Below are 24314 nucleotides of genomic sequence, written 5' to 3'. Positions count from 1 at the left end.
TACCATGTTGACGGTTGTATAGTAGGCTTATAGTGCAGTGATTATAGCCAACATACTCTAACAACAATAAGTAAATAATCACATGCATTCATTATAGAGCTTTATGACTTTTTTCAAAAAAAAAAAGTTGTTATTGTATTTGTATATGAATTCTATATTTACTGAATACTATATACTGTTTTTACTCATATTCAATAATTTTATGATTGGTTGAATTATATTTAGCAAACATTTTGAAAAATATTCATTCATGATTTTTTTCTTAAATAACTTAAAGTACGGAAAGGAAGAAATATACTCCCTCCGTTTTTTAATATAAGTCGTTTTAGAATTGTGCACATAGATTAAGAAATCATTAATTTTTTATATTTTCTAAACAAAAAACATCATTAATTATTTACCTAACCACAAATCAATCAATAATAAAATAGAAAGTATATTATCATTGGTCATATAACATTAAATGTTAATAAATTTTACATAGAAAACTAAAAACGTCATGTAATTTAGAACATAAAAAATTTTCTAAAACGACTTATATAAAAAAACGGAGGGGTATTATTTTGTTCAGCACTATGGATATAAGTCGGTCAAGTTATTTTGATATCCGACCAATAATGCAATTAAACGCACACATACAAACAGTACATACAATAAAGTTGCAGGTTTTATTTAATTTTGATTTATAAATTGACCTGGGGGGGAGTAATCATTTTACATGAAAATCTCTCTGAATTAATTATTCTTTTTTTTTTTTTCATTTTCGCGTCTATCCTTCCTTCTCCTCTCTCTATCTATCTATCGGGAACCACCAAGCGGTTCTTCTTCTTCTCTTTCTCCTTGGATCAATCAACGCGAAACGAAGTCAATATGGTTGAGACGAGAAGTAGCTCCTCCGCTTCAAAGCGTTTCTGTTCCTCCTCATCCCCCGAACCGTCAGCGTCGTCTCCGCGCCCCTCGAAGCGATCTAAGGTCAAGATCGATGCCGCCTCTACTGCTATCGAATCCGTGAGATTTGTTTGATTGATTGCGTCCGGATTTCGAATCTGATTTTGATTTTGATTTTTGAATCTGATTTTGATTCTTTTGGATGACCTAGGCGTCTGCGGCGGCGGAACCGGCGGGGTCTTCGTCGGCGAGTGAGGTTCCGATCGAGAACCAAGGACCGGGTTCGGATCCTGGATCGGAATCTGGAGAGCCGGAGCTGAGATCCTCTGATCCGCAGCAAGGTGTGGATGCTGCGGAGAAGCCTGTTGTTCTCACTGATGTGCCTTTGAGGGAGGCTTCTCCTGAGACTGATGCTAATCCTGAAGTCGATGTCTTGGCTACACCTACAGTTGCAGGTTTTGGTATCTTCTCAAGGTTTTGTTTCTTTTAGAAAGAGTTAGCATTTCTAATGTTTTGGTGTGTTTGTGGATTTAGAGGAAGTGGTGGCGGATGGTGAGAAGTCCAAGGCGGGGAAGAAAAGGGCTAAGGCTCCATGGGCGAAGCTACTTTCCCAGTATCCTCAGGTGGGTTAGTTGCATCATGATCTGGCCTTTGAATTGCTCATTGAGGGTTTAGCAGTGTACAGTTTAAGTAAAGATTTGGTCTTTTAGTTCACGAGGATCTAGTTTAGTTGTCTGCATGTCCAGTTTCTTTTATTTTTATCCGACAGTGCTAGTTCGTAGCAGTTAGGACTCTGGTTTTGTTTGTTTGTTTTGAGTTTGAGACTTTTATACTTTCCACTTTTGTTTCTGACCGTCGTTATGCGTTTCTATGCAATTTCAGAATCCTCACCGTATCATGAGGGGCCCTGTGTTCACTGTTGGACGTCGGGGATGTGATTTATCTATCAAAGACCAATCTATGCCAAGCAGCCTTTGTGAACTGAAGCAGGCTGAGGTAAAAACATCTTATTGTACATATCTAACTCGGTCTTTTATTGACTTAAAGGAAAGCCGTTTGCTTACCTAGTTTTTGGGCAGAACGGAGGTCCATCGGTTGCAACTTTGGAGATAACTGGGAATGGAGTTCTTGTTCAGGTGAATGGAAAGTGTTACCAGAAAGGTGCTCTCGTTCACCTCCGGGGTGGGGACGAGGTGATCTTCAACATATCTGGGAGACATGCTTATGTATCCTTTTTGGAGTTGTGTGAAAATTTTTTGATTTCACGTTTATGTTTTTTTTATAATAATGTTCTTGCCATTTGATTTCAGTGGTTTCTTGCAAACTTTTTCTTAACGTTTGTCTAGATATTTCAACCTCTTAAAGATGAAAATCAAGCCGCTCCTGACAGAGCTTCTTCACAGATTTTATTTGAAGCTCGAGGTGGCCGGGTTCATTCTGAGACAAGAGCAGGGGAGTCCTCAGCTGTTGATGGGGCCTCTATATTGGCATCTCTATCAAAGTATCGCAACTTACATCTTCGACCACCAATTGCTAAATCTGCCAAAAGGCAGCAAAATCCAGAGGTTCCACAGGAACCTCCCAGCTGCAATGATTGCACCTCAGATACTGACATGAACGATGCTGATAGTAACAATGATCATGCTGCTGCTATTGCTTCAGTGGAGAAAGCTGCTGCTTCAACCTCTTACACTGCCAATGAGAACCTAAATGCTGATGGCAGTGGACTGGATCCTTTTCAAGAAGCTGATGGTGGAAACCCTCCTGCTTCTGGTTATGAAATTAGGCCTATCTTGCGCCTTCTTGGGGAATCCTCTTCATTGGATATAAGAGGCATCTCCAAATTGCTGGACGAACGAAGGGAAGTGAGAGAACTCCTTAAAGAATTTGACATTTCATCTACTATATCGACTAGGCGTCAAGCGTTTAAGGATAGTCTGCGAGGAGGAGTACTAATGGCTCAAAACATAGATGTTTCTTTAGATAACTTCCCTTATTTTCTAAGGTCTGACTGCTATATATTATGCTAGATTCTACCATACATGTGGATTTTGATGGTTTGATGATTTATAGCCAAAATATTTTCTGAATTCTTGCAGTGCTACGACGAAGGATGTTCTGATAGCATCGATGTATGTTCATATGAAGGGTGGAAGCAAGTTCGCAAAGTATGCATCAGACTTGCCTACAACGAGTCCCCGTATCTTGCTGTCTGGACCAGCAGGTATGAGGCTTTACCAGAAATTTTCTACTGTGTCCTTTCCTCTAGCCATGTTTACCTTACGATAAGTGTTACAACCAAGTTTTGCCGTATGACATATTATTAGGCTCTGAGATATATCAGGAAATGTTGGCAAAAGCACTTGCGAAGAATTTTGGGGCCAAGTTAATGATCGTGGACTCTCTTCTATTGCCTGGGGTACTTCTCTTTTTGTTTCCATTAGTTTCTCCGTTGTGATAGCATTACAATTTTGTTTTGTGTATTAAAATAATTTTCTGTCATGTGGATATTAAGTTTAGATGCTATATTTGTCACAATGTCCACTGTTCCATTGTTTTCAACTGGCTCTTTGAAAATTAGCATGTTTTGTTGGTCACTCCATAGAGTTCATTGATTTCTTTTACTGTTTCTGGATGGCTTCAGGGATCACCAGCCCGGGAAGCTGAATCATCTAAAGAAGGTTCTAGGCGTGAAAGGCTCTCTATGCTTGCTAAACGAGCTGTTCAGGCTGCACAAGCATTGCAGCATAAGAAACCAACTTCTAGTGTTGACGCAGATATAACAGGTGGATCAACGTTGGGTTCTCAAGCTTTGCCAAAGCAAGAAGTGTCAACAGCAACTTCTAAGAGTTACACGTTTAAAACAGGCATGATAGGCTTTGTCATTTGATTGTTCACTTTCTTATGTACCAATCTTCACGTGTTACTGAACAGGCACTTCTATCATTTTAGGTGACCGAGTCAAGTTTCTAGGTCCCTCATCATCTGCAATTTCTTCTCTTCAAGGCCCACCACTTAGGTATTGTTTTTATGTTTTTTAGGTCTTCACATCTGCTGTATAGCCTGTATTCAGAACTCAGTTCTAACACTTCTCCTGCTTTGTACTTATAGGGGACCAACCATTGGTTTCCAGGGAAAAGTAGTCCTTGCATTTGAAGACAACTCTTCATCAAAAATTGGGATTAGATTCGATAGGCCTGTGCCAGATGGCAATGATCTTGGTGGCCTCTGCGAAGAGGACCACGGCTTCTTTTGTGCTGGTAATTGGCGGGCAGTTATTTCCAATTTTAAGTCACTTGAAAATATATTATTTTACTGATAACATTCTCTGTTTGCAGCTAGCTCACTCCGTTTAGATGGTTCTTCTGGTGATGATGCTGATAAACTCGCCATTAATGAAATCTTTGAGGTACATTTTACCAGAGTACTACTTGGTCCTTTTAGGTGCATGATTGTTAACCCTCTTGACTCGTATCATAGGTTGCACTTAGTGAGGCTGAAGGAGGGTCATTGATACTGTTCCTTAAAGATATTGAGAAGTCTCTGGTGGGGAATAGTGACGTATATGCAACCTTGAAGGGCAAGCTCGAGAGTTTACCGGAAAATATTGTTGTCATGGCCTCACAAACCCAGTTGGACACCAGAAAGGAGAAAGTAAGAAACCTATCTAATCTTCTCTGTTTCTCTTTTGGCATCTGTATCAGTATTAGTTGATTGGAGTTTTGATTGTTCTTTTTTTTTAGGCCCATCCTGGAGGTTTCTTGTTTACTAAGTTCGGCGGCAATCAGACGGCTTTACTAGATCTTGCATTTCCGGTATGGTGACCTGACATATCTTTAATTGTTCTTATTTTTTTTTTGTAATTGCTGTGTATGTTTTTGAGATGTTTAATGTGCTTTTGCTTATCATCTGCAGGATAATTTTAGTAAACTGCACGATAGGAGCAAAGAAACACCTAAATCAATGAAACAAATAACTCGGTTATTTCCTAACAAAGTCGCCATCCAGTTACCTCAGGTCGATACCTTTATTCTTTTTTTCTCGTCTGGGTTCATTGGTTATCTGTTATTTCATTTTCTCATGCTTTTAAGACATAATAGGATGAAGCATTGCTCGTGGACTGGAAGGAGAAACTGGACCGTGATACAGAGCTTTTGAAAGTTCAGGCTAATATAACCAGCATCCTTGGAGTGAGCATCTTTTTATCAAGTCCTTTAGCTATCTAAGCGCTTCTATTTTTTTTCTTTGGCTTATGTCTTTGTTGATAATGCCTGCAGGTCCTCACCAAAAACCGTCTGGACTGCCCTGACCTTGGAACCTTGTGCATCAAAGACCAAACCCTTCTTCCCGAAAGTGGGCCTCTTCCCGTTTTTATTATTTTCTTTCTGCTTTGATGGTGCTAACCAATTACTGTATGTGTTTCTAGGTGCTGAGAAAGTGGTTGGTTGGGCCTTCAGCCACCATCTTATGAACTGTTCAGAACCTATAGTCAAAGACAACAAGCTTGTTATCTCAGCAGAAAGGTTAGCTTCCTTATATATTCTGAAATAAGATAAAATACATCTTACATTTGAAAATAACACTTGGGCATGTGTTGCAGCATTACATATGGCCTGCAGATGTTGCAGGGTGTTCAAAACGAAAACAAGAGTCTAAAGAAATCACTCAAGGTAATATTAAGTTATTTTAATATCTTTCCTCCTAAGTAAGTTTCGAATCTAAGACTTGCTTTGCTATGCTGTTTCAGGATGTTGTTACTGAGAACGAATTTGAGAAAAAACTCCTATCAGATGTCATTCCCCCTAGCGATATAGGTGTATCGTTTGATGATATTGGAGCTCTAAAGAATGTGAAAGACACATTGAAAGAGTTGGTGATGCTTCCTCTTCAAAGACCGGAGTTATTTGACAAAGGCCAGCTAACGAAGGTACCCTTCAAAGCTTTACGTTTTCACACATGTTTGTTTCGCTGTCTCTCTCTCTCTCTCTCTTTCCTGGACATCAAATATATATGATCACGTTTTACTGCAGCCTACGAAAGGTATTCTGTTGTTTGGACCTCCTGGTACTGGGAAGACGATGCTGGCAAAGGCAGTAGCAACCGAAGCTGGCGCAAACTTTATCAATATCTCAATGTCCAGTATTACTTCAAAGGTATCTTATAATTTGTGTATGCCTTTCTAAAAGATTGTATATATGATCAACTATTCGAATGATTTGCAGTGGTTTGGTGAGGGAGAGAAGTATGTGAAAGCTGTCTTCTCTTTAGCAAGCAAGATCGCTCCAAGTGTCATTTTTGTTGATGAAGTATGCTTGAAAGCTTTCACGTCTCCTTTGAAGCCTAGCTTTTATGTACTATCTCGATCTGATGATTGCTGAGAAAATAATGTGTAGGTGGATAGCATGCTGGGAAGACGTGAGAATCCAGGGGAGCATGAAGCTATGCGAAAGATGAAGAACGAATTCATGATAAACTGGGACGGTCTACGAACAAAGGACAGGGAACGAGTTCTAGTACTTGCTGCTACCAACAGACCATTTGACCTCGACGAAGCTGTTATTAGACGGCTTCCCCGGAGGTAAAGCGGCCATACATTCTATTTCTCTAATATCCATCATGTAGTAACTGTCACTGATGCATACTTCTATGCAGATTGATGGTTAATCTTCCAGACGCCACGAACAGAGCAAAGATCTTGAGCGTTATTCTAGCTAAAGAAGAAATAGGACCGGACGTTGATTTAGAAGCGATTGCGAATATGACAGATGGCTACTCAGGAAGTGACTTAAAGGTCTCTACTTATTTATCTCTCTCTCCTTGAATCTCAATCTCCTTGTCTTGTTAAAGCTCACGTTCTCTCAATATGGTTGCAGAATCTTTGTGTAACTGCGGCACATCTTCCGATTAGAGAAATACTGGAGAAAGAAAAAAAGGTTCGGTTTCCAACTTTTGATGCATTGCTTTTAATTCCAAAAGACCATTTATATTTACACAAATACTGTTGTTTTGGTTACAGGAAAAAACTGCAGCTGAGGCTGAGAACCGTCCAACGCCTCCACTGTATAGCTGCACAGACATTCGTCCACTGACCATGACTGATTTCAAGGCTGCCCATGATCAGGTATGTGTTAAAAAAAAACTCAAATTGGTTTGGCATTGTGTTTTTATGTAAGATCTGAAAATGGTGACTAAATTATCTGAAATACATGTATATATACAGGTATGTGCGAGTGTTTCAACAGACTCATCAAACATGAACGAGCTTCAGCAATGGAATGAGCTGTATGGAGAAGGAGGGTCAAGGAAGAAGACGTCCTTGAGCTACTTCATGTAGATGAGACAGAGTGAGAGAAGGAGACGGATATATTTGTTCGGTTTTTTTAATCTGATTTTGGTCCCTTTTTCTTAATTTATAAAATTTATGTACAGAAGAGAGAAAGCGTGTTGTTCGTTTCCTTGTCTAATTCATTTTCTTTCTCAACATAAAACATTCGCTGTATAATCTATGTACCTGCGTATGTACATGAGGTTCTGTATCTTTTGAAGGATACATACATGTTTCTAAAAATCCTGAAAAGGTATGCCCTCTGTTTAGATAAAACTTGCAATCTTAAGATGTTAGTTTTGACCAAAAGAGAAAAGAAAGTTATGGCCTTGAGTGTTTGTAGACTTGCTACGTCTTCTTAGTGTTTAAATTGCAGTTTGATGTCCTGTGCAGTTCAATTTCTGAGCCATTTTTTCCATCCAAAGTCATTCTGGTCATCCCTTATATTACATCCCAGCAAACAAGCATAGAGTCTGCATGAATTGTTGCAATAGTTCTGGCATAGTTGCAGTGCTTAATTGCATTGAAGATCATTGTGAATATTTTTTATGCTTGGGATGTTCCACTCTACCAAAAGTGGCAAAGCATAGATTGATGACTATATTCTCTCACTATGCTATGGAGAAAAGGCAAATGGTAAATACTGGTATGACATTTGTGAGAAGGAAACCAATGCAAAGAACTGGTTCTACACGTGTGGGCTCGGAGACACTAGGTGGCTCATGCCAGGGAACACACTGAAGTACTTTGGCATATCTTGTCCACTTTGCAGGCACTGCAAGTCGCATAGCAATACGCTATCATCTTAAAGGTGCCTGGAACTTCAGGTACATACATTTGCTCTGTGAGATGAATTAACAAGCTTCTCTTTGGGGTCCATGCAATAACCAACCTCTCTCACAATTTCAAGAGAAATCTGCAATAGTAACTAAGGTTGAAAAAGATTATAATCATTTTGATTAGACAAGGGGAAGTGGGCATACAAATTTGTAATTATGTTTGTCAAGTAAACATCTTAGACTCTTTTTTAACCTTCTTTTCTTAATTCCTGCAAAAGTAAGCTAGTGATTTTGCAAGAGCCAAACAAAAAAACATGACTAATATGGCTGAAATAAAAATACTGTAGCAGCAGAAAACAAAAATACTGTAGCAGCAGTTATTGATAGCAGCAGGGACACGTTTTTGTAGGGGGTTTTCAAAAAAAAAATAAGAAAGGAACTTGAGAGGGGATAATGTTTGAGTGGCCAGAGAAAGGGATATAGCTTTGAGAAAACACACCACACCATTATTCAAGAGATCTATCTCCATTATTCAATCTTTCCTTCTTCTTCTTCATCTTCTTAGTATACTAGAGAGAGCAAAATGGAATTTGAGGGAGGAGTGTTGTTACCATTGTTTCACGAGCATCCTATGATGCCTTGGAATGATCATCATATGAGGAAAGGTGATTGTTGTGATTACTTTGAACCTCAGAGCGATGGCTACTATTGTAAACTCTGTGATTTCTTCGTGCACAAGAAGTGTGGCGACGAGCTGTCTGAATTCCTCAGCGACCACCCATCTCACCCCAATCACACTCTCCGGCTTCAAGAAAAACGAGGCAACGTATGCGATTTATGTGGAAGTCAAATCCAGAATCTATCATATTATTGCGACGTGTGTGACTTCGACCTGGATCTACACTGTGTCAAGTACCCACCACCAGATGTTATTGACAATTTTGAGATGCATCCCCACAAGCTCACACTTGTCAAGAAACAGACCTTTTTCGAATGTTCTTCTAAATGCGGGAAGACTTCTGGACATACTTTTGGATTTACTATAGGAAATACTTCTGGACTTTCTTATGGACTTTCGTACAAATGTGATGAATGTTGTCTATCCTTCTTCCATGTGGAATGTGTATGGCACCCAGCAGCAATAGATCATCAACCAGAGGTAAACCACCCTTATCACTCCTTGCATCCTCTTAAGCTCTTCAAGGGTCCACCACCTGACTATTCTGATGGTAAATGTCGTCTTTGCGGAAGAAACGTTGATAAAGAATTGTTTTATCATTGTTCTTCTTGTAACTTCACCTTGGATTGGCGTTGTGTTGTGAATCCGCCTCCACAATCTCTCATGGATTTGAAAGCTCATGATCACCAACTCACCCTCCTTCCAAGACTCGATTCTTTTACTTGTAATGCTTGCGGATTGAAAGGAGAGCGTAGCCCCTACATATGTGTTCCATGTGGTTTCATGATCCATCAAGAATGTCTTAAACTTCCACGCGTCATTAACATCAACCGGCATGATCACCGTGTTTCTCGTACTTCCGTTCTTGGTGATGCTGCTATGAATTCTGTCTGCGGAGTTTGTCGCAAGAAGGTGGACTGGAAATATGGTGGGTTTTCTTGTAAGAGGTGTCCTAGCTATGTCGTTCATTCTAAATGTGCTACCAGAGAGGATGTATGGAACCGGAAAGAACTCGAAGGAATACCTGAAGAAGAAGGAGAAGAAGACATTGAACCATATGTGGTGATCGATGACAACACAATTCAACATTTCAGCCACAAAGATCATCACCTGAGACTCCACGGGAACAATATTTTGTATGAGGATAACAAACGATGCAGCGCATGCACCCATCCCATCGGTCTCCATTCCTTTTATCGCTGTATGGATTGTGATTTTTCTCTCCATCAGAACTGTGCTAAATGTCCTAAAAAGAAAAGGCATGTGTTACACTATGAACGGCTCACTTTAGTCACAAACAAGGACCTAAAAGTCTTCAGATGTGATGCTTGCTATCGAAGGTCCAATGGTTTCATGTACAAGCATGGGGGTAAGGAGTTAGATGTCTTGTGCGGTTCAATTTCTGAGCCATTTGTCCATCCAAGTCATCCCCATCATCCCTTATATTATATTCCAACAGAAGAAGTAGAAATATGCAATGGTTGCAAAAACAGCAAGGAAGATTATGTGCTCAGGTGCATTGAAGATGATTGTAGATTCACATTGTGCTTCAAATGCGCCACTCAACCAAAAGTGGTAAAGCACATAGCATATGATCATCCTCTCTCACTGTGCTATGGCGAAGAAGAGGAGGCAAGTGGTAAATATTGGTGTGACATCTGCGAGAAAGAAACCGATTCAAAGGAATGGTTCTACACTTGTAAAGATCAGCGGGCTAGTTTGCATAGAGAATGTGTGCTCGGAGACTCGACAGGGCTCATGCCAAGAACCGTAGCAAATTTTTTTGGCGAATTGTATGAGGTGGTGCTGAATAATAGTGTAACTCGCCCATTTTGCATTCGATGCAAGTCTCGTTGCATGTACCCTATCAACCTCAAGTTGCTTGGAACCTCAGACACATACTTGTGCTCTATTTGGTGCTTGCTTTCTTTTTTACGTTTGATGTTGGAATGGGTAGAGCGAAATGAACAATCATAACTATAAAGTGTAATAAATACTAATAAGCCATGGATGCAAGATGTTTATTCGTGTTAGTTTCGTATATTCATACTTGGACAAGTTCATTTCTACTGTGAGTTGATCTCCCTAATCTACTTATGATTATCCATAAGGTTTGTTATAACAAAAGGTGAACTGTTTTCTTAGCAAACTAGAATTTTTGGTGGTTGAGTTTCTCCTTTAATTGAAAGTAAAGCACCTCTCAGTGCTTCAGAAATCTGTCTTCTCAAACCGTTCATCTTAACCGTTAATTAGTCGCGATCCACCTAATGTTCTGTACACTAGCTCACTGTAGTAGCTGATTCCAAGGAGACTAAAGTTAATCTAGACCCTGAAGGTGTCTTTGATTTCTCTGCGAAAGCTGGTCCTGAGAACCACGTTTACGAACTTAAACTCGAGCTTCACAGTAAAGTCAATGTAGAGGTGAGATTCGTTGACTAACCTGGTCTTGTTTGTTTGTTTCATTTGTTGTTGCCTGGTGCAAGGTTCTGAAAGCTTTCTTTGATATTTCAGGAAAGCAAGATTAACATTGGAGTAAGAAACATCTTCTGCATAATAGAGAAAGCAGAGCCTGAGAGGTGGGATAAGCTGATTCGTGGAGGAAAAGCGCCGCACTATGTGAAGGTTGATTGGGATAAGTAGGTAGATGAGGATGACGAAGGCAACGATGGTTAGCATTCGTCTTAAAGCTTATTGTATATCTATACTTGTGTATGTAGAGACTCTGCAGTTTATATAAAGTTCTGGAGGTGTTAACTCGTTTGTGATTTTTTGTTTTGATTTAGGTGCAGCAGATATGGATATGGGAGGAATGAGTGGCATGGACTTCTCGGTTAGTTTCTAGCTTGTGAATCTTGTCTATCTTCTGTTTTATATATAAGCTTTGAGAACTGACTTCATTGTCGATTATTTCTTCTTGCAGAACTTTGGTGGAATGGGTGGTATGGAAGGACTTGGTGGCATGGGTGGACTTGGTGTTATGGCTGGACTTGAAGGACTTGGTGGCATGGGTGGCATGGAAGAGTTTGAAGACAGTGATGATGAAGGTAAGGGTTTTTAACGACCTTGTTAGTTTATGTCTGTGTTATATCTTCTTGATGAACTAAGAGCATTTTGCCTTAGTTGAATTTTTTTGATAGTCAAGTAGCTCATACTGCATTTGAGATGATGAAAGTAGTCTTAGGGAAACATTTTGTTCAGAGGGTGTTTCTCTGGTTTATCATTAATTGTATTAACGTACTAAATGCTTTTTGTAATTTCAACAGAATTTGCAAAACCAGGAGACAAGAAAGATGAAGCCGTTAAGGAAGAAGCGAAACCAGTAGGTGTTCTTAAGGAAGACAAGTGAAGAAGATACTGTTAGTTCCAGAGCTGAACTTATTATCATGTTTTTCTTTCAAGTTTATTATTAGCTAAGGGTTATTATATTAGCTTTTTAAGTTTATTAAACCCTCTGATCCACTTCCTCTTTTCTAAAATGTTGTTACTCTATTTTGCTATTAAGGATTTGTTTACTTCACGTTTTGGCATTGTCAAATGACTGACATTGAGTTTGGGAGGTAGCAATCTTCTATATGAACTGCCGAGACAGCATAATTTATACGGGCTTATACAGGCCCACATCATTAACAGGCCTACACTCACAACCACATGTGTAACGTGGTCTACAGCGAACAAAATTCATTTGGACTAGAATCAAATGAGCAACAATCATAATCATAAGATAAAAATGAAAGTGAATCTCATTTCATATAAAAACCACCACATTAATTTTGTCAACGTAATAGCTTATACATGAATCAGAATGCAACAACACAAGCGCTAACAGTTCCTACAAAACATCAAACAATCCAAAGCAAACGGATAATAAAACAACAGTACAATCAAAGATGAAACTGAATCTCGTCCCTTACACATACATTAGGATCACAGTTTCCTACAAAGCATCAAACAAATAAAAGACATTCAGACACGACCTTTTACCTTTTTCAAGTGTAGAGAGGCAAAGCCGTCCAAGCACCAGAGACATGCCCATTCTCACAAACATAAGCCCTCACAACAGGCTCACCATCATCATGAAACCCAAACACTCTCCTCAAACAAAACGACGAGTGCATGTCCCACGTCTCGTCGCACTCACAAAACGCGCACTTCAGCCCCGTCACCTTACTCCTCCCGCCACCGTCTTCGCTGATCGTCCTCCACACTCTAGACCTCTTGAACTCCTTGAACACGCCTCTGAAGAGCATGTAGTTCCGCTTCTCCTCCACGTGGATGCACCCTGGCCAGTTGCATATGTACAGACAGTCCCCGCGGAACCTGCTCGCGAGGAGCTTGGCGCCTTGCTCGCGGCTGAGGCTCCATCCTCCGTGAGCGAGGTGGGATCCGAGGGAACGGGAGATCTTGCGGCGTTTCTTGGCCGGGAGGTCGCCCCGGCCGGGTCGGATCTCGGAGGGTTCGGTTGGTTCTTGTGGCTCGGTGACGGAAGCTTCTGGAGGAGCTGAGAGTGTGTCTGTGTAGAGGTCGTCGTAGAGCGACCAAAACGACTGCGTTTCGGAACTAGTTCCGACTTGTTTCGAAACAGACTGAAACGGCGTCGTTGGCTCTAAACCAGATCCGATTTGTTTCGAGACAGACTGAAACGACGGCGTTTCTGAACCAGATCCGACTGGTTTTGAACCAGGCTGAAACGACGGCGTTTCTACTAAACCAGGTCCGTGTGGTTTTGAAGCAGGCTGATACGACGACGTTTCTAAACCAGATTCGATTTGTTTCGAAGCAGAGTGAAACGACGGCGTTTCTAAACCGGATCCGATTTGTTTCGAAACTAGACCCGGACCCGCCGGTTTAGGTTTCGGATCTAGGCTTTGATCGGGACCGAGCTCGCGTTCTAAACCGAAATCAGAGTTTTCGAGGAGGATTCCGGCGTGGTGGAGACCGGGACAGCAGACGGCGAGTTTGTAGAGAGAAGCCCAGCCGCCGGGAGGAGGAAGAGAGGACGACGATGCGGAAGCGGCGGAGGGAGAAGGGAGGAGTTCGGAGACGACGGTGGGGATTGAAGAGTAGCACAGTTTTTTACAGCAGACGTTCCGTACGATCGAGGAGAATTTGGTGCACACGCATGCGAGGCGAGCCCAGTTTCGAGGATCGTCTTGGAGTTTGAAGAAGATGTTGAAGACAACGTCTTCTGGTACGAAGGAGAAGCAACCAGCTTCGGCCATGGTTCCTTTCTCTCTCGGCCTCTTGAAATTTAATGTTGTCTTATCCACTCTTCTCTTCACTTTCGCTTACTTTTTAATTTCTATAAAGTTCTCTAATGTGTATTTTATCCGGTTCGATTAAACCGGAATTATTTAATACAGTACGTTTTATGTGGATCACACATTCAGACAAGTGAATAATGCGCGACACAATGCAATAAAACGAGATCTTTTTGGAGATTCTTGGAACACACATTGTTGCAGTGAATATGTTAAAATATATTTTCCTGCCTTTTATAATATAATAGCTTAACTAACAGCACAAATACTAAAAAAATAACCTCTTCAAATATAATTTTTGAAATATTTATTATTAAATACAATCCAGCCAATCATATAAAAACAACATGGATATAATTAATAGTGTATTTTTCTGTTAACAGTTACATTGTATTTAATAAATATAAAATTTAGTAAAACTGTAAAACTAATTTATATATTTTGAGATAAAATTTAAAAAAACTTATATTTATCAATCTTTTAAAACAAGTTGTATCATGGAAAAGAAGAGAATCTTGAACTCATATTGCTGCAATAATATATCAAAATATAAAAAACAAAAGCAAAGATCTTTTAAGAGAATCTTAAACACATATTGTTGCAGTGAATACATTTAAAAATAAAATAAAAACAAGAGTAATATAGGTACTTAAAGTCTTAGACAAACAAACAACATAAAATAGATATGATCCCTTAGGAGAATCTTCCAACAAAACCCAGCTCTCTTTTCTTTTTTGTTTACCTGTAACAAGTTGGTGAAAGATTCAGACAAGGAGTCAGACTGTGTTCAAAATAAGTTAAAGAGAGTGAGTGTAATGTGCATTACCGAGATGGACTCCTGCTTCTGCTCCTGCTACGCATAGGGCTCTTGGCTGGACTCACCTTGCTAGGGCTCTTACTTGCTTCCTTGTGAACCTGCAACAACGCAAAGGATGACGAGGCCTGTAATTAGCGGAATGGCTTAAAAAACCATATATAGAGCTCAGTAAAGTGTATCTAGATTATTAAGTATCACTTACAGGAGGTGGAGGGGATCTTGACCTTGAACGAGATCTGCAAAAGTCCGAGAAACAATATCCAGGTTTAGAATCCTAATATGTTTTCCGTGTATAATAGCTGTTTCACCAAGTGCCTTGATGCCCTCATTCATGTCAGAGATGCAAAAATCATATCACAAGAAAGCAAAAAAGAACACAAACTAGCAGAGAACATAAACTAAGACTAAGACAAGTTCTAGCAAACCCTGTGTCCTGAGCACAGCATCGGTTCCATGAGAATCCAGCACGCTTGGTGATTTTGCAGGTAATGAAAATATATGTTCCTAGCTCTGTCATCAATGAATCCATATCTATAACAATGTGATCCAATGTCTCTCCTGTGTTACCCATCTAACAGCAAATGATATTATCAGAAAATAAGGAGACAAAGATTCAATTCCAAAGTTGCCTATCTAAGGAGCATATACCTCTGAGACGAAACACTTGTGTACAAGTAATCCATGATCCAGATATTAATCCCCAATTTTTAGTTGATTGTACGTATATCCATATCTAGGAAACAAAACCATTCTCAGCAATAACTTAACTAGAAGCAATCATCATTGATTATTCTTAATACACAACTCTGAAGTCTCCCCAATGACTAACTTAGAGCTAAACTATATTCTATGATTAGATGATATCCGGTGAAATCTAGCATAAACATAATATAAGAAACGAAACATTACCCTCTTGGAGGTGGTGTCCTTGACTTAGAGCGGGAACGAGGAGATCTCGATGTTGATTTTGCAGGCGACCTACGCGAAGATTTAGCCTTTGGACTCCTGCTCCTGCTTCTGCTGCGGCTAAGACTGCGGCTGTGGCTACGCCCACGGCTGCGACTACGGCTCTTAGAATAAGATCTTCCACGGCTAGGGCTTCTCGAGTCCTTCCTCGAATCATATTCCCTAACCTATAGTGATGAATGTTAAGCGCAAAAGAAAAAAAGAATACAGCTCTCAGGATAAGGATATTTGACAAGAAGCATACCCGGACATATCCACGAGAAAACGCATTCCGAAACTCTGTGTCATCAAGCTTTTTGATCTGTAGAAAATGAAGAATATACTCATGACCACTCAAATGAACACACAAAAACAATCAATTATTAAGAACAAGAAGAACATCTCACCGCATATTTCATGTCCTCGTAGCTCGTATAATCTACGATTCCAGTTGTACCTGTATATAAACAGTCCAAGATATAGATGCTTAACATTTCCATGTAGAAATCACACAAACAGCTATATTCTTGTGCAAGATATGAGAAGATACCTCTACCATCACGGAACACTTGAGAGAAACAGACTTCTCCTCCTTTACGCATGTGATCCTAAACACACACACACAAAAAATGATTACACAACTGACTTTAAGGAGTTTATCAACACTGAAGTCTTAAGAGTGTTAAATGTTAACCTTGAGGTCTTGCCAGGAAGCAGAAGAAGGCAAACCTGACACAACAACTGTATAATAGAAAGAAAAAAACAAATTAGAGATCTCTCCAATAACTTCCAACAGACTAATCAATCCTAAGCTAATCTTGTATACCTCGGTACTCAGATCTCCTAGACGGCCCACGCCCACGGTCACCACCATCACGACCGCCGCCACCACCACGACTACCACCACCACCGTAACTACCACGAGCATCATTAGACGAACGCCTCCCACCATGTGCTAGCTCCACCTGCATCAAATATAATAAACAACACTTCAAAAAATTCAAACTTTTTGACTTAAAGTTAATAAATTTTCAAAAAATAACAAACCCTTAAGCAATGGCCATCGAAGTCATATCCATCACGACCGTGAATTGCATCATCAGCATCCCGAGGATCCTCAAACTAAAGCCAACATCTTTCAGAAAGTAAGCTCATTTATGAAATTTAACATGTTAATTGTATAACAAGCTTGACCTCGACGAAGGCGTAGCCAGGAGGTCTTGGTGGGATCTTCAAATCGATTTGGACAACAGGTCCATACTACCAGAAACAAATACAATTCGTATCAGATCCACCATTTTAAGAATCCAATTGATGATTGAGAAGAAACGAAAGTTGTATATATACCTTACTGAACAAATCTTCGACTTCTCTCTCGCGGATATCTCCGGGAAGGTTCCCGACGTAGATAGTTCTGCTCGAACGGCTGCTCATCTTTTTTTTCCTTTAATCCAAAAATCAAAAACGCGATCTGAATTTAAAATCCGGTAACCTAAGGATAGATATCGATGGAGCAGAATAAGAAAAAGAGAGAAAGAGAGAGAGGAGAGAGGTGAAGGGTTTCACCTGAATGAGAATTGAGATCTGGGTTGGTGGGGGGGGAGAGCTTCGGACAGTAGAGAGAAGAACTCTGCCTCTAGGGCTTTCGAATTGGTCGAGATGATATTAAGGAGCCGAGAGTATCACGTGCCTCACGTGTTCTCCTTTTTTTTTTTTATCTTAACACAAGTTTTACCACTGGGTTAAAGACAAAGTTTAAACGGTATCGGTACATCAGACCCGTTTGGTAAAATACCATATAGAGTAGAAATATATTATTACACAGTGGCAGAATAACAAAGAAAAAATTATAATTTTACCTTGATAACTTTAGTGGGGGTTATTGGAGAGCTGTAAAATGGGCGAGCCCATGTCTATTAGCCCATATCCATTTGTCCATTTATTGTTTGTGGACAGCAAAGTGACCATGTCCATTAAGAACCATGTCCATTAAAGACCATACCCACTAACACCCATATTTTTATGGACTGCCATGGGGTCCATAATGACCATATAAGAAAATTTTAAATTTTAATTTATAAGCATACAATTATATATAAAAGTTCATAAAATTAAAATTCATCCATAAATTCAAAAGTACAACAATACATAAGTTCATAAATACAACAATTACGGTTTTGGTGGGAAAAATTGATTTTGCAGTTTTGGCGGAAAAACTCGATTTTGCAGTTTTGACGGAAAAACTCGATTTTGCAGTGACGGAAAAACTCGATTTTGCAATTTTGACGAAAAAACTCGATTTTTCAGTTTTGGCGGAAAAAACTCATTTTTGCGATTTTGGCGGAAAACTCGATTTTCTGATTTTGGCAGAGAAACTCGTTTTTTTCGGTTTTGCCATGGGCTCTATAATGACCATATAAGAAAATTTTAATTTATAAGCATACAATTACATACACAAGTTCATAAAATTAAAATTCATCCATAAATTCATAAGTACAATAATATTTAAGTTCATAAGTACAACAATTTCGGTTTTGGCGAGAAAAATCGATTTTGCGGTTTTGGCAGAAAAACTCGATTTTCCGGTTTTAGCGGGAAAATTCGATTTTGCGTTTTGAAGAAAAACTCGATTTTCTGATTCTGACGGAAAAATTTGATATTAAAATTTAAGCGAAAAAATCGATTTTACGAGTTTAGCGGAAAAACTTAAATTTTATAAACCTTAGGTTTTGTGACCATTGGACAGTCCACGTCCATAAAGCCCAAAACCAATAAAGACCATTTTCTTAATGGTCTTCCACATTTTGTCCAATGAAAACTAATGGGAAAAATGGGTTTGTCCATATTAAGCCCGTTTGTATATGGACATGGGCAACCATTGGACGGCCCGCCCATTTGACACCTCTAGGTTATTGGTTGATGTATTTTGATGGATTTGAAATCCAAACTAAATCTAGTGTTATTGGTTCTATGATTTTAAAATATGTATTGAAATCATGTATTATTCGTTTAATGATTCATAAATTCTAATTCAAATCAAGTGTTATTCATTTAATGATTCATAAATTATAATTCAAATCAAGTGTTATTTAATCATACGGATTTACTAATATATTTGATTTCATAATGTATTTGAATGGATTTGCATGGATTTCTTTGTGAAAAATACAAAGGCCCAAATCCGAAGGAAAACCTCCGGATTTGTAAATACTAATCCGAAAAAATTTGAAAATTTATATATTTTACTTAGATTTATAAATACTATATGGATTTCTAAATCAATAAAAATATATAAACCAATAACACCTAATTTTACCACAAATTTGGTGTAGAAGCGTTATAATTTTAATATTGTTCATTTAAAATTTTTATTATACTAGTCAACTAGCATATAATTATACATACATGAAATCCATCTTCTTAAAAAATGCAAACGTTAAATTACACAAGTCTTCTGCTTATGTTAATATAAAAAAAGATATGGTCTACCTCTAGATGTTGATAACAAAAGTCTATTTACTGAACACAAATTACATCTAACTTAATTAGGTTGTATTTTAAAAATAATATAATGGTTTGTTTGTCTTATACAGTTAGACCATATAATACCGGTTAATATGTAAAATACTCTATATTTAATCTGTAAGAACTAAATTAGATAAATCAGTTACTATTATAACTGTAAATGTATTATACATGCAAATTTAAGCATAAGTTATATTTATGGTTTCTGTTAGATAAAATTTTGCTAAAAAACTACATATCAAAATCTAGTTAACTTCCTCCACATGATAAAAAAGGGTTTAAAACCGCGGTTTTAATCAAGAGGACCTCCTCATGGGTGGACAGAGCGTTCTTGAGTGGAGCAGCGTGGTTGGTGAGGGACGAGAACGGTGCTTCATAGTCAGCTTCATAGTCGTAGGGCTTTCCCTCATCTAGCCTCTGCTTTAGTTGCAGAACTTAACGCTTTCCTATGATCAGTTGGGTCGCTTGCAAGCCACCACATTGATAGGGTAATCTTTGAAACTTCGTCTCTAGGATTGCGTGAGGCTTTGTTCGTTGTGATCGTTTGCTGCGGAGAGATTATGTCCATCAAAGATATCGTACATGCAGAACCATCCATCGATCCAAGTGTTTTAGAGAGAGATTTATCGTGAAATCTTTATCCATAAAACTGTTCATCAATATTGTATACGTTGCAGGTAATTTATATTTAATAGAATTAAAATATATATAATAGATATAATGTGTTACTCAGGATTAAAAGAAAGACAAAGATTAGACAATGTCATTTATTGCGAGATAACTGTATATCTGTCTCTTACGAAGAAAAAAATAGACAACTGTATATAATGTACAAGTTGGTTTGATCTCCCGTTCTTATCTTCTTTGATAGCGAAACGAGCAGCGTTAAGTATCCATGTCTTGTATCAAACTTCCACCATCGATCGACTCTAAACCGAGTTAAATTTATGGTGAAGACTTTTTCCACATTCCTCCCATACAGTTGGTGTCTAAGATGGTGAGTATCGGTCGAATGAGTTATCAGAGTTCCAAACGTAGAGCATCTCCAATGATTTGAGAAACTTTTTTAAAAGTTTTCAACATTATAATATTACTATTCGTAGAAATCAAAACAAACCAAATAATCAATACGGCTATATATATATATATAGTAGTTTTAAGTGAATTTTGTAGTTATAGTCTTTTTAAATATTTACCCATCCACGAAGTTGATATAATCTCCCGTTACTATAATCTCTGACAGCGAAATTAGGTCAAGCACTGAAGTCTTCGCATAAGGTTAAACTACGAAGTTTCCCGTGGGAAAAAATACGACTTTTCTACATCCTCACCCACACCATAAATTGACTTAGTTTCTCAAAAACTCAAACACATACCAAAACAGTCTTCAGAGAAAGAAAAAAAGAGAGAGCCATGTTCGTGAAGCTACTCACCATCGTCTTCTTCTTCTTCAGTCTACTTTCTCAACTCCTAAAATCCTCTTCCCAATCTGTCAACAACTTCACTTACAATGGCTTCCATCTTCCACTGACTCTCATATCCATCCAAGGGAAAGCAACCGTCACACCCAACGGTCTATTAAAGCTAACCCATTCAACAATGTACATGACCGGTCACGCCTTCTATAACCAACCAATCCGGTTCAAAGATTCTCCAAACAGCACTGTCTCGTCCTTCTCCACAACATTTGTCTTCGCCATCATCCCTCAGGTCAAGACATTTAGCGGCGACGGCATGGCCTTTTTCGTGGCTCCTACCTCCAGCCCCCCGTCCGGAAATCCCGGTGAATACCTGGGGCTCTTCACCCCTTTGAACAATGGTAACCAAACGAATGATATATTCGCTGTTGAATTAGACACCATTCTGAATGATGGGTGCAATGATACCAACGATAACCATGTCGGGATCGATATTAATAGCTTAAAGTCAGTTAAAAGTTCACCCGCGGGGTACTGGGACGACGAGACGGGTCAGTTTAAGGACCTTACTCTGATCAGTAGTCAGCGGATGCAGGTTTGGGTCGATTACGATGGCCTTACCAATCAAATTGACGTAACGATGGCTCCTTTCAATCATGACAAACCAATAAAACCACTTGTCTCTACTGTCAGGGATCTATCCTCGATTCTTTTGCAAGATATGTTCGTCGGTTTCTCGGCTTCAACCGGTGCTGTTGTATCGCAACATTTTGTCCTTGGGTGGAGTTTCCAGGTGAAGGGGAAAGCTCCCCCGTTGGACTTACAGACACTTCCAAAACTTCCAGAGCTGCAGTCCAAGAGAAAGGGAATCCCGCCGCTGACTGCCTTCTATTTTGCTGTGACACTTCTCGCCCTACTTTTCTTTTTGTCCCTATTGCTCAGGGAATTTGTGAAATTTATCTTTAGGAGGAAGATAAAGTTTGTAGAGGAGAAGGAGGAGGAGGAGGAGGAGGAGCTAGAAGACTGGGAAACAGAGTTCACCAAGAACAGGGTGAAGTTCAAAGACTTGTACTCCGCCACGGAAGGATTCAAGGAGAAGGACGTTCTCGGATCTGGCGGGTTTGGGAGCGTTTACAAAGGTGTCATGCCCAATACAAAGAAAGAGATCGCCGTGAAAAGAGTGTCGAACGAATCCAAACAAGGGTTGAAAGAGTTTGTGTCTGAGATCGTGACTATTGGTCGGATGAGTCACCGGAACTTAGTCCCTCTTTTAGGTTATTGCCGTCGGGAAAAGGAGCTTCTTCTAGTGTACGACTACATGCCCAATGGAAGCTTAGACAAGTATTTGCATAATAGTCCAGAGGTCACCCTCGACTGGAAACAAAGAATTAAAGTCATTAAAGGTGTGGCATCTGCCTTGTTCTACCTCCACGAGGATTGGGAACAAGTGGTGATTCACCGCGACATCAAATCCAGCAACGTCTTATTGGATGCAGAGTATAATGGGAGACTTGGGGATTTCGGTTTAGCTCGATTGTGCGGTCACGGTACGGATCCTCAGACCTCTCACGTCGCTGGAACATGGGGATACCTAGCCCCCGATCACATGAGGACAGGGAAGACCACGACCGCAACTGATGTTTTCTCGTTTGGGGTGCTTCTATTGGAAGTTGCGTGCGGTAGACGTCCTATCGAGGTTCATAAAAAGAGTGGTGAGACGGTCTTGCTCGTGGATTGGGTTTTTGGGTTTTGGAGTGAGGGAAACATTTTGGATGCTAAGGATCCAAATCTAGGGACAGAGTTTGATCAAAGAGAGGTCGAAATGATTTTGAAGCTAGGGTTTTGGTGCTCTCACTTCAACCCTGAGGCTAGACCAACTATGAGACAAGTGTTACATTACCTAAGTGGAGATTCAATGTTACCAGATTTCTCGCCTTTGGACTTGCGTGGGAGCGAGATGATGTTGGGAACCCACCACGGACTTAGCATGACAGGCATTGGCATGTTTACAGGTGAATCTTCCATGGTTGATTCTGTCCTCTCCGGTGGGAGGTGACTTTGAATATTAGGACGTTTGTGTGCCTTACGTTACATATTGTTTCCGTCCGTTTCGTTTTATATGTCAGTTCTTCTGTTTAATGAAATTGTTTAAAGTTCTTTTTTCGTATTGATAAAATTATTGAATTTTCTAATAGACTCCTTATTAATACAGTATGTTTTTTTTGTGTTTGCTAATTAATAAACTGAAAGATAAAAGATGAAAGTGGGAAAACTATAAAACATTTGCACTGAAAATATAATGATACTTATAATGAAGTATATTTTAAAGTGTAAAACTAAATTTAAAATGAAACAAAGAGAGAACTTACCCACAAAAAACATGGTTATATACGCAGTGCCGTGCGAGGCAATTTGGGGGCATGAGACCAAATTTTATTACTCATTATCTTTTGTAAATATGTATATTTTCAAATTTGTATTTGTTTTTATAAATAAAATAGTACAAACACAATATATAGATAAAAGTGATTTTTTTTTGCTGCTAAATGGCATATTATATGTATACAGAATATAAGTTGATTTAATATTACATTTGAAATTATATGTTAAAATTCATTTGTATTGTATATTTACTCAAATGTTGGAGTATATTTTATGGTCATAAAAACATAAAATAATATTTAAATTATTTATAAGAATATTTAGATCATAAGGTTAATGTAACATGCAGTTCTATAAAGCTAAATTTAAAATATTAAAAGATACAAGCTTATTTATTAACTATGCTTAATAGGAGTTAGTACTACGCCAAGACTTTTAGAGGTTTTTAGACAGATCTTAGAATAATCATATTAAAATCATCTTAAATAGAATCATAGAAAAGTCTAAAATGTTTAAAACAAATTTGTTATATAAATATCTTTTTATTTACCTATAAACTGAAGCTAGAATAGAATTTATTTTTTGACAAAGAAAGCAAGAATAGAATTACATGAAAAGGAATATCAGTTGCTCAAAAAAAGGAAGTTGAAATCATGAGGGAAAGGTGATCAAACCTGTGGAGACTTAATTTTAAAATTATACTAGATTTTGACCCGCTATTTTTAAGTGCAAGATTATTTTTGTTAATAAAATAAGTAACATGTTTGTTAGTTCATAATAGAAATAAAAAATCTATTTGTTCAATCCATTTTTACTTGATAATTTTTTTGTATATCCGATGAAATAAATCAAAAAACAGAAATTATAAAAATGTCTGCATATTGATCATAGGTTTGCTTAGAAAAATTAACTTTATTTAAGTTGTTAACTATTAGTTTAAAGATAATTAGAAATTGTTAATTAGAATTTATGTGAAATGTTAGCTTTTTAAACGCATATATTTAGGAAATTTATGTAACATCAATTTAGAAAAAAATTATATTTAATTTAAAAATATATCAGATAAAAACTTATTCTAGTATAACCATCAATGGTTATAGTATCAAATATTTAAATTAAATAAGAAGTATATATTGCATACAAATTAGAATTATTATCATTTACAAATATATGAAAAGATTAGTTACCATAAATATAAATATAGAAAATATTCAGTTGTCTATTTTAAATAAATAATATTTATATTACTTTATATAGATTTTAGCAACTGGACGTTTGAGGGAAATGCCTCGTAGGCA

General features: G+C 38.4%; 6 protein-coding genes across 15 annotated transcripts; 4 read left to right on the top strand and 2 right to left on the bottom strand.

Moving 5' to 3' along the window:
* Positions 1-719: 719 nt before the first annotated feature.
* Positions 720-7489, top strand: LOC111198501. Of its 2 annotated transcripts, none has more exons than XM_048739217.1 (27): positions 720-972; positions 1100-1343; positions 1423-1511; positions 1771-1884; positions 1968-2114; positions 2235-2893; positions 2988-3112; positions 3216-3307; positions 3533-3755; positions 3841-3907; positions 4000-4148; positions 4227-4297; positions 4369-4542; positions 4632-4703; positions 4804-4905; positions 4989-5078; positions 5166-5241; positions 5315-5411; positions 5489-5558; positions 5636-5815; positions 5919-6041; positions 6111-6194; positions 6282-6466; positions 6541-6679; positions 6762-6821; positions 6905-7009; positions 7109-7489. In XM_048739217.1, the coding sequence occupies exons 1-27, from the start codon at positions 871-873 to the stop codon at positions 7220-7222; spliced, it is 3753 nt and encodes a 1250-aa protein (XP_048595174.1). In that variant the 5' UTR covers positions 720-870; the 3' UTR covers positions 7223-7489. The 2 variants fall into 2 exon arrangements, with proteins under 2 accessions (XP_048595174.1, XP_048595173.1); XM_048739216.1 differs by having other exon boundaries at positions 724-1008.
* A 923-nt stretch (positions 7490-8412) lies between these two features.
* On the top strand, positions 8413-10720 carry LOC106439337. The gene has a single exon (XM_013880751.3). It carries the CDS (start codon positions 8576-8578, stop codon positions 10646-10648), a length of 2073 nt encoding a protein of 690 aa, XP_013736205.2. The 5' UTR covers positions 8413-8575; the 3' UTR covers positions 10649-10720.
* Positions 10721-10855: 135 nt separating this feature from the next.
* Positions 10856-12188, top strand: LOC111200817 (co-chaperone protein p23-1-like). Its single transcript, XM_048739215.1, has 5 exons — positions 10856-11092; positions 11183-11339; positions 11455-11501; positions 11592-11715; positions 11935-12188. Exons 3-5 carry the CDS (start codon positions 11466-11468, stop codon positions 12015-12017), a joined length of 243 nt encoding a protein of 80 aa, XP_048595172.1. The 5' UTR covers positions 10856-11092; positions 11183-11339; positions 11455-11465; the 3' UTR covers positions 12018-12188.
* Positions 12189-12393: 205 nt separating this feature from the next.
* LOC106439339 (phytochrome A-associated F-box protein) lies at positions 12394-13972 on the bottom strand. Its single transcript, XM_013880753.3, has one exon. It carries the CDS (start codon positions 13888-13890, stop codon positions 12658-12660), a length of 1233 nt encoding a protein of 410 aa, XP_013736207.3. The 5' UTR covers positions 13891-13972; the 3' UTR covers positions 12394-12657.
* A 507-nt stretch (positions 13973-14479) lies between these two features.
* LOC111200818 (serine/arginine-rich-splicing factor SR34) lies at positions 14480-17481 on the bottom strand. Of its 9 annotated transcripts, XR_007316060.1 has the most exons (14): positions 17258-17480; positions 17039-17135; positions 16886-16951; positions 16739-16813; positions 16518-16656; positions 16386-16432; positions 16242-16299; positions 16099-16148; positions 15957-16013; positions 15656-15879; positions 15395-15479; positions 14949-15317; positions 14756-14844; positions 14480-14671 (listed from the first exon to the last, which is right to left on the bottom strand). XR_007316060.1 is itself a non-coding variant. In XM_022692197.2 (13 exons), the coding sequence occupies exons 2-13, from the start codon at positions 17123-17125 to the stop codon at positions 14668-14670; spliced, it is 930 nt and encodes a 309-aa protein (XP_022547918.2). In that variant the 5' UTR covers positions 17126-17135; positions 17258-17480; the 3' UTR covers positions 14480-14667. The 9 variants fall into 9 exon arrangements, 5 of the variants coding, with proteins under 5 accessions (XP_022547918.2, XP_048595171.1, XP_048595169.1 ...); XR_007316057.1 differs by having other exon boundaries at positions 16099-16299; positions 17258-17481; XM_022692197.2 differs by lacking the exon at positions 15395-15479 and having other exon boundaries at positions 14949-14982.
* Positions 17482-20571: 3090 nt separating this feature from the next.
* LOC106409475 (L-type lectin-domain containing receptor kinase IV.4-like) lies at positions 20572-22826 on the top strand. The gene has a single exon (XM_013850106.2). It carries the CDS (start codon positions 20630-20632, stop codon positions 22688-22690), a length of 2061 nt encoding a protein of 686 aa, XP_013705560.2. The 5' UTR covers positions 20572-20629; the 3' UTR covers positions 22691-22826.
* Positions 22827-24314: the final 1488 nt, after the last annotated feature.

This window comes from Brassica napus, chromosome A9, assembly GCF_020379485.1.
Source record: "Brassica napus cultivar Da-Ae chromosome A9, Da-Ae, whole genome shotgun sequence".
Lineage (NCBI taxonomy): Eukaryota > Viridiplantae > Streptophyta > Magnoliopsida > Brassicales > Brassicaceae > Brassica > Brassica napus.
Note: the sequence above shows the minus strand (reverse complement) of the source record. Positions and strands in the feature narration are given on the sequence as shown.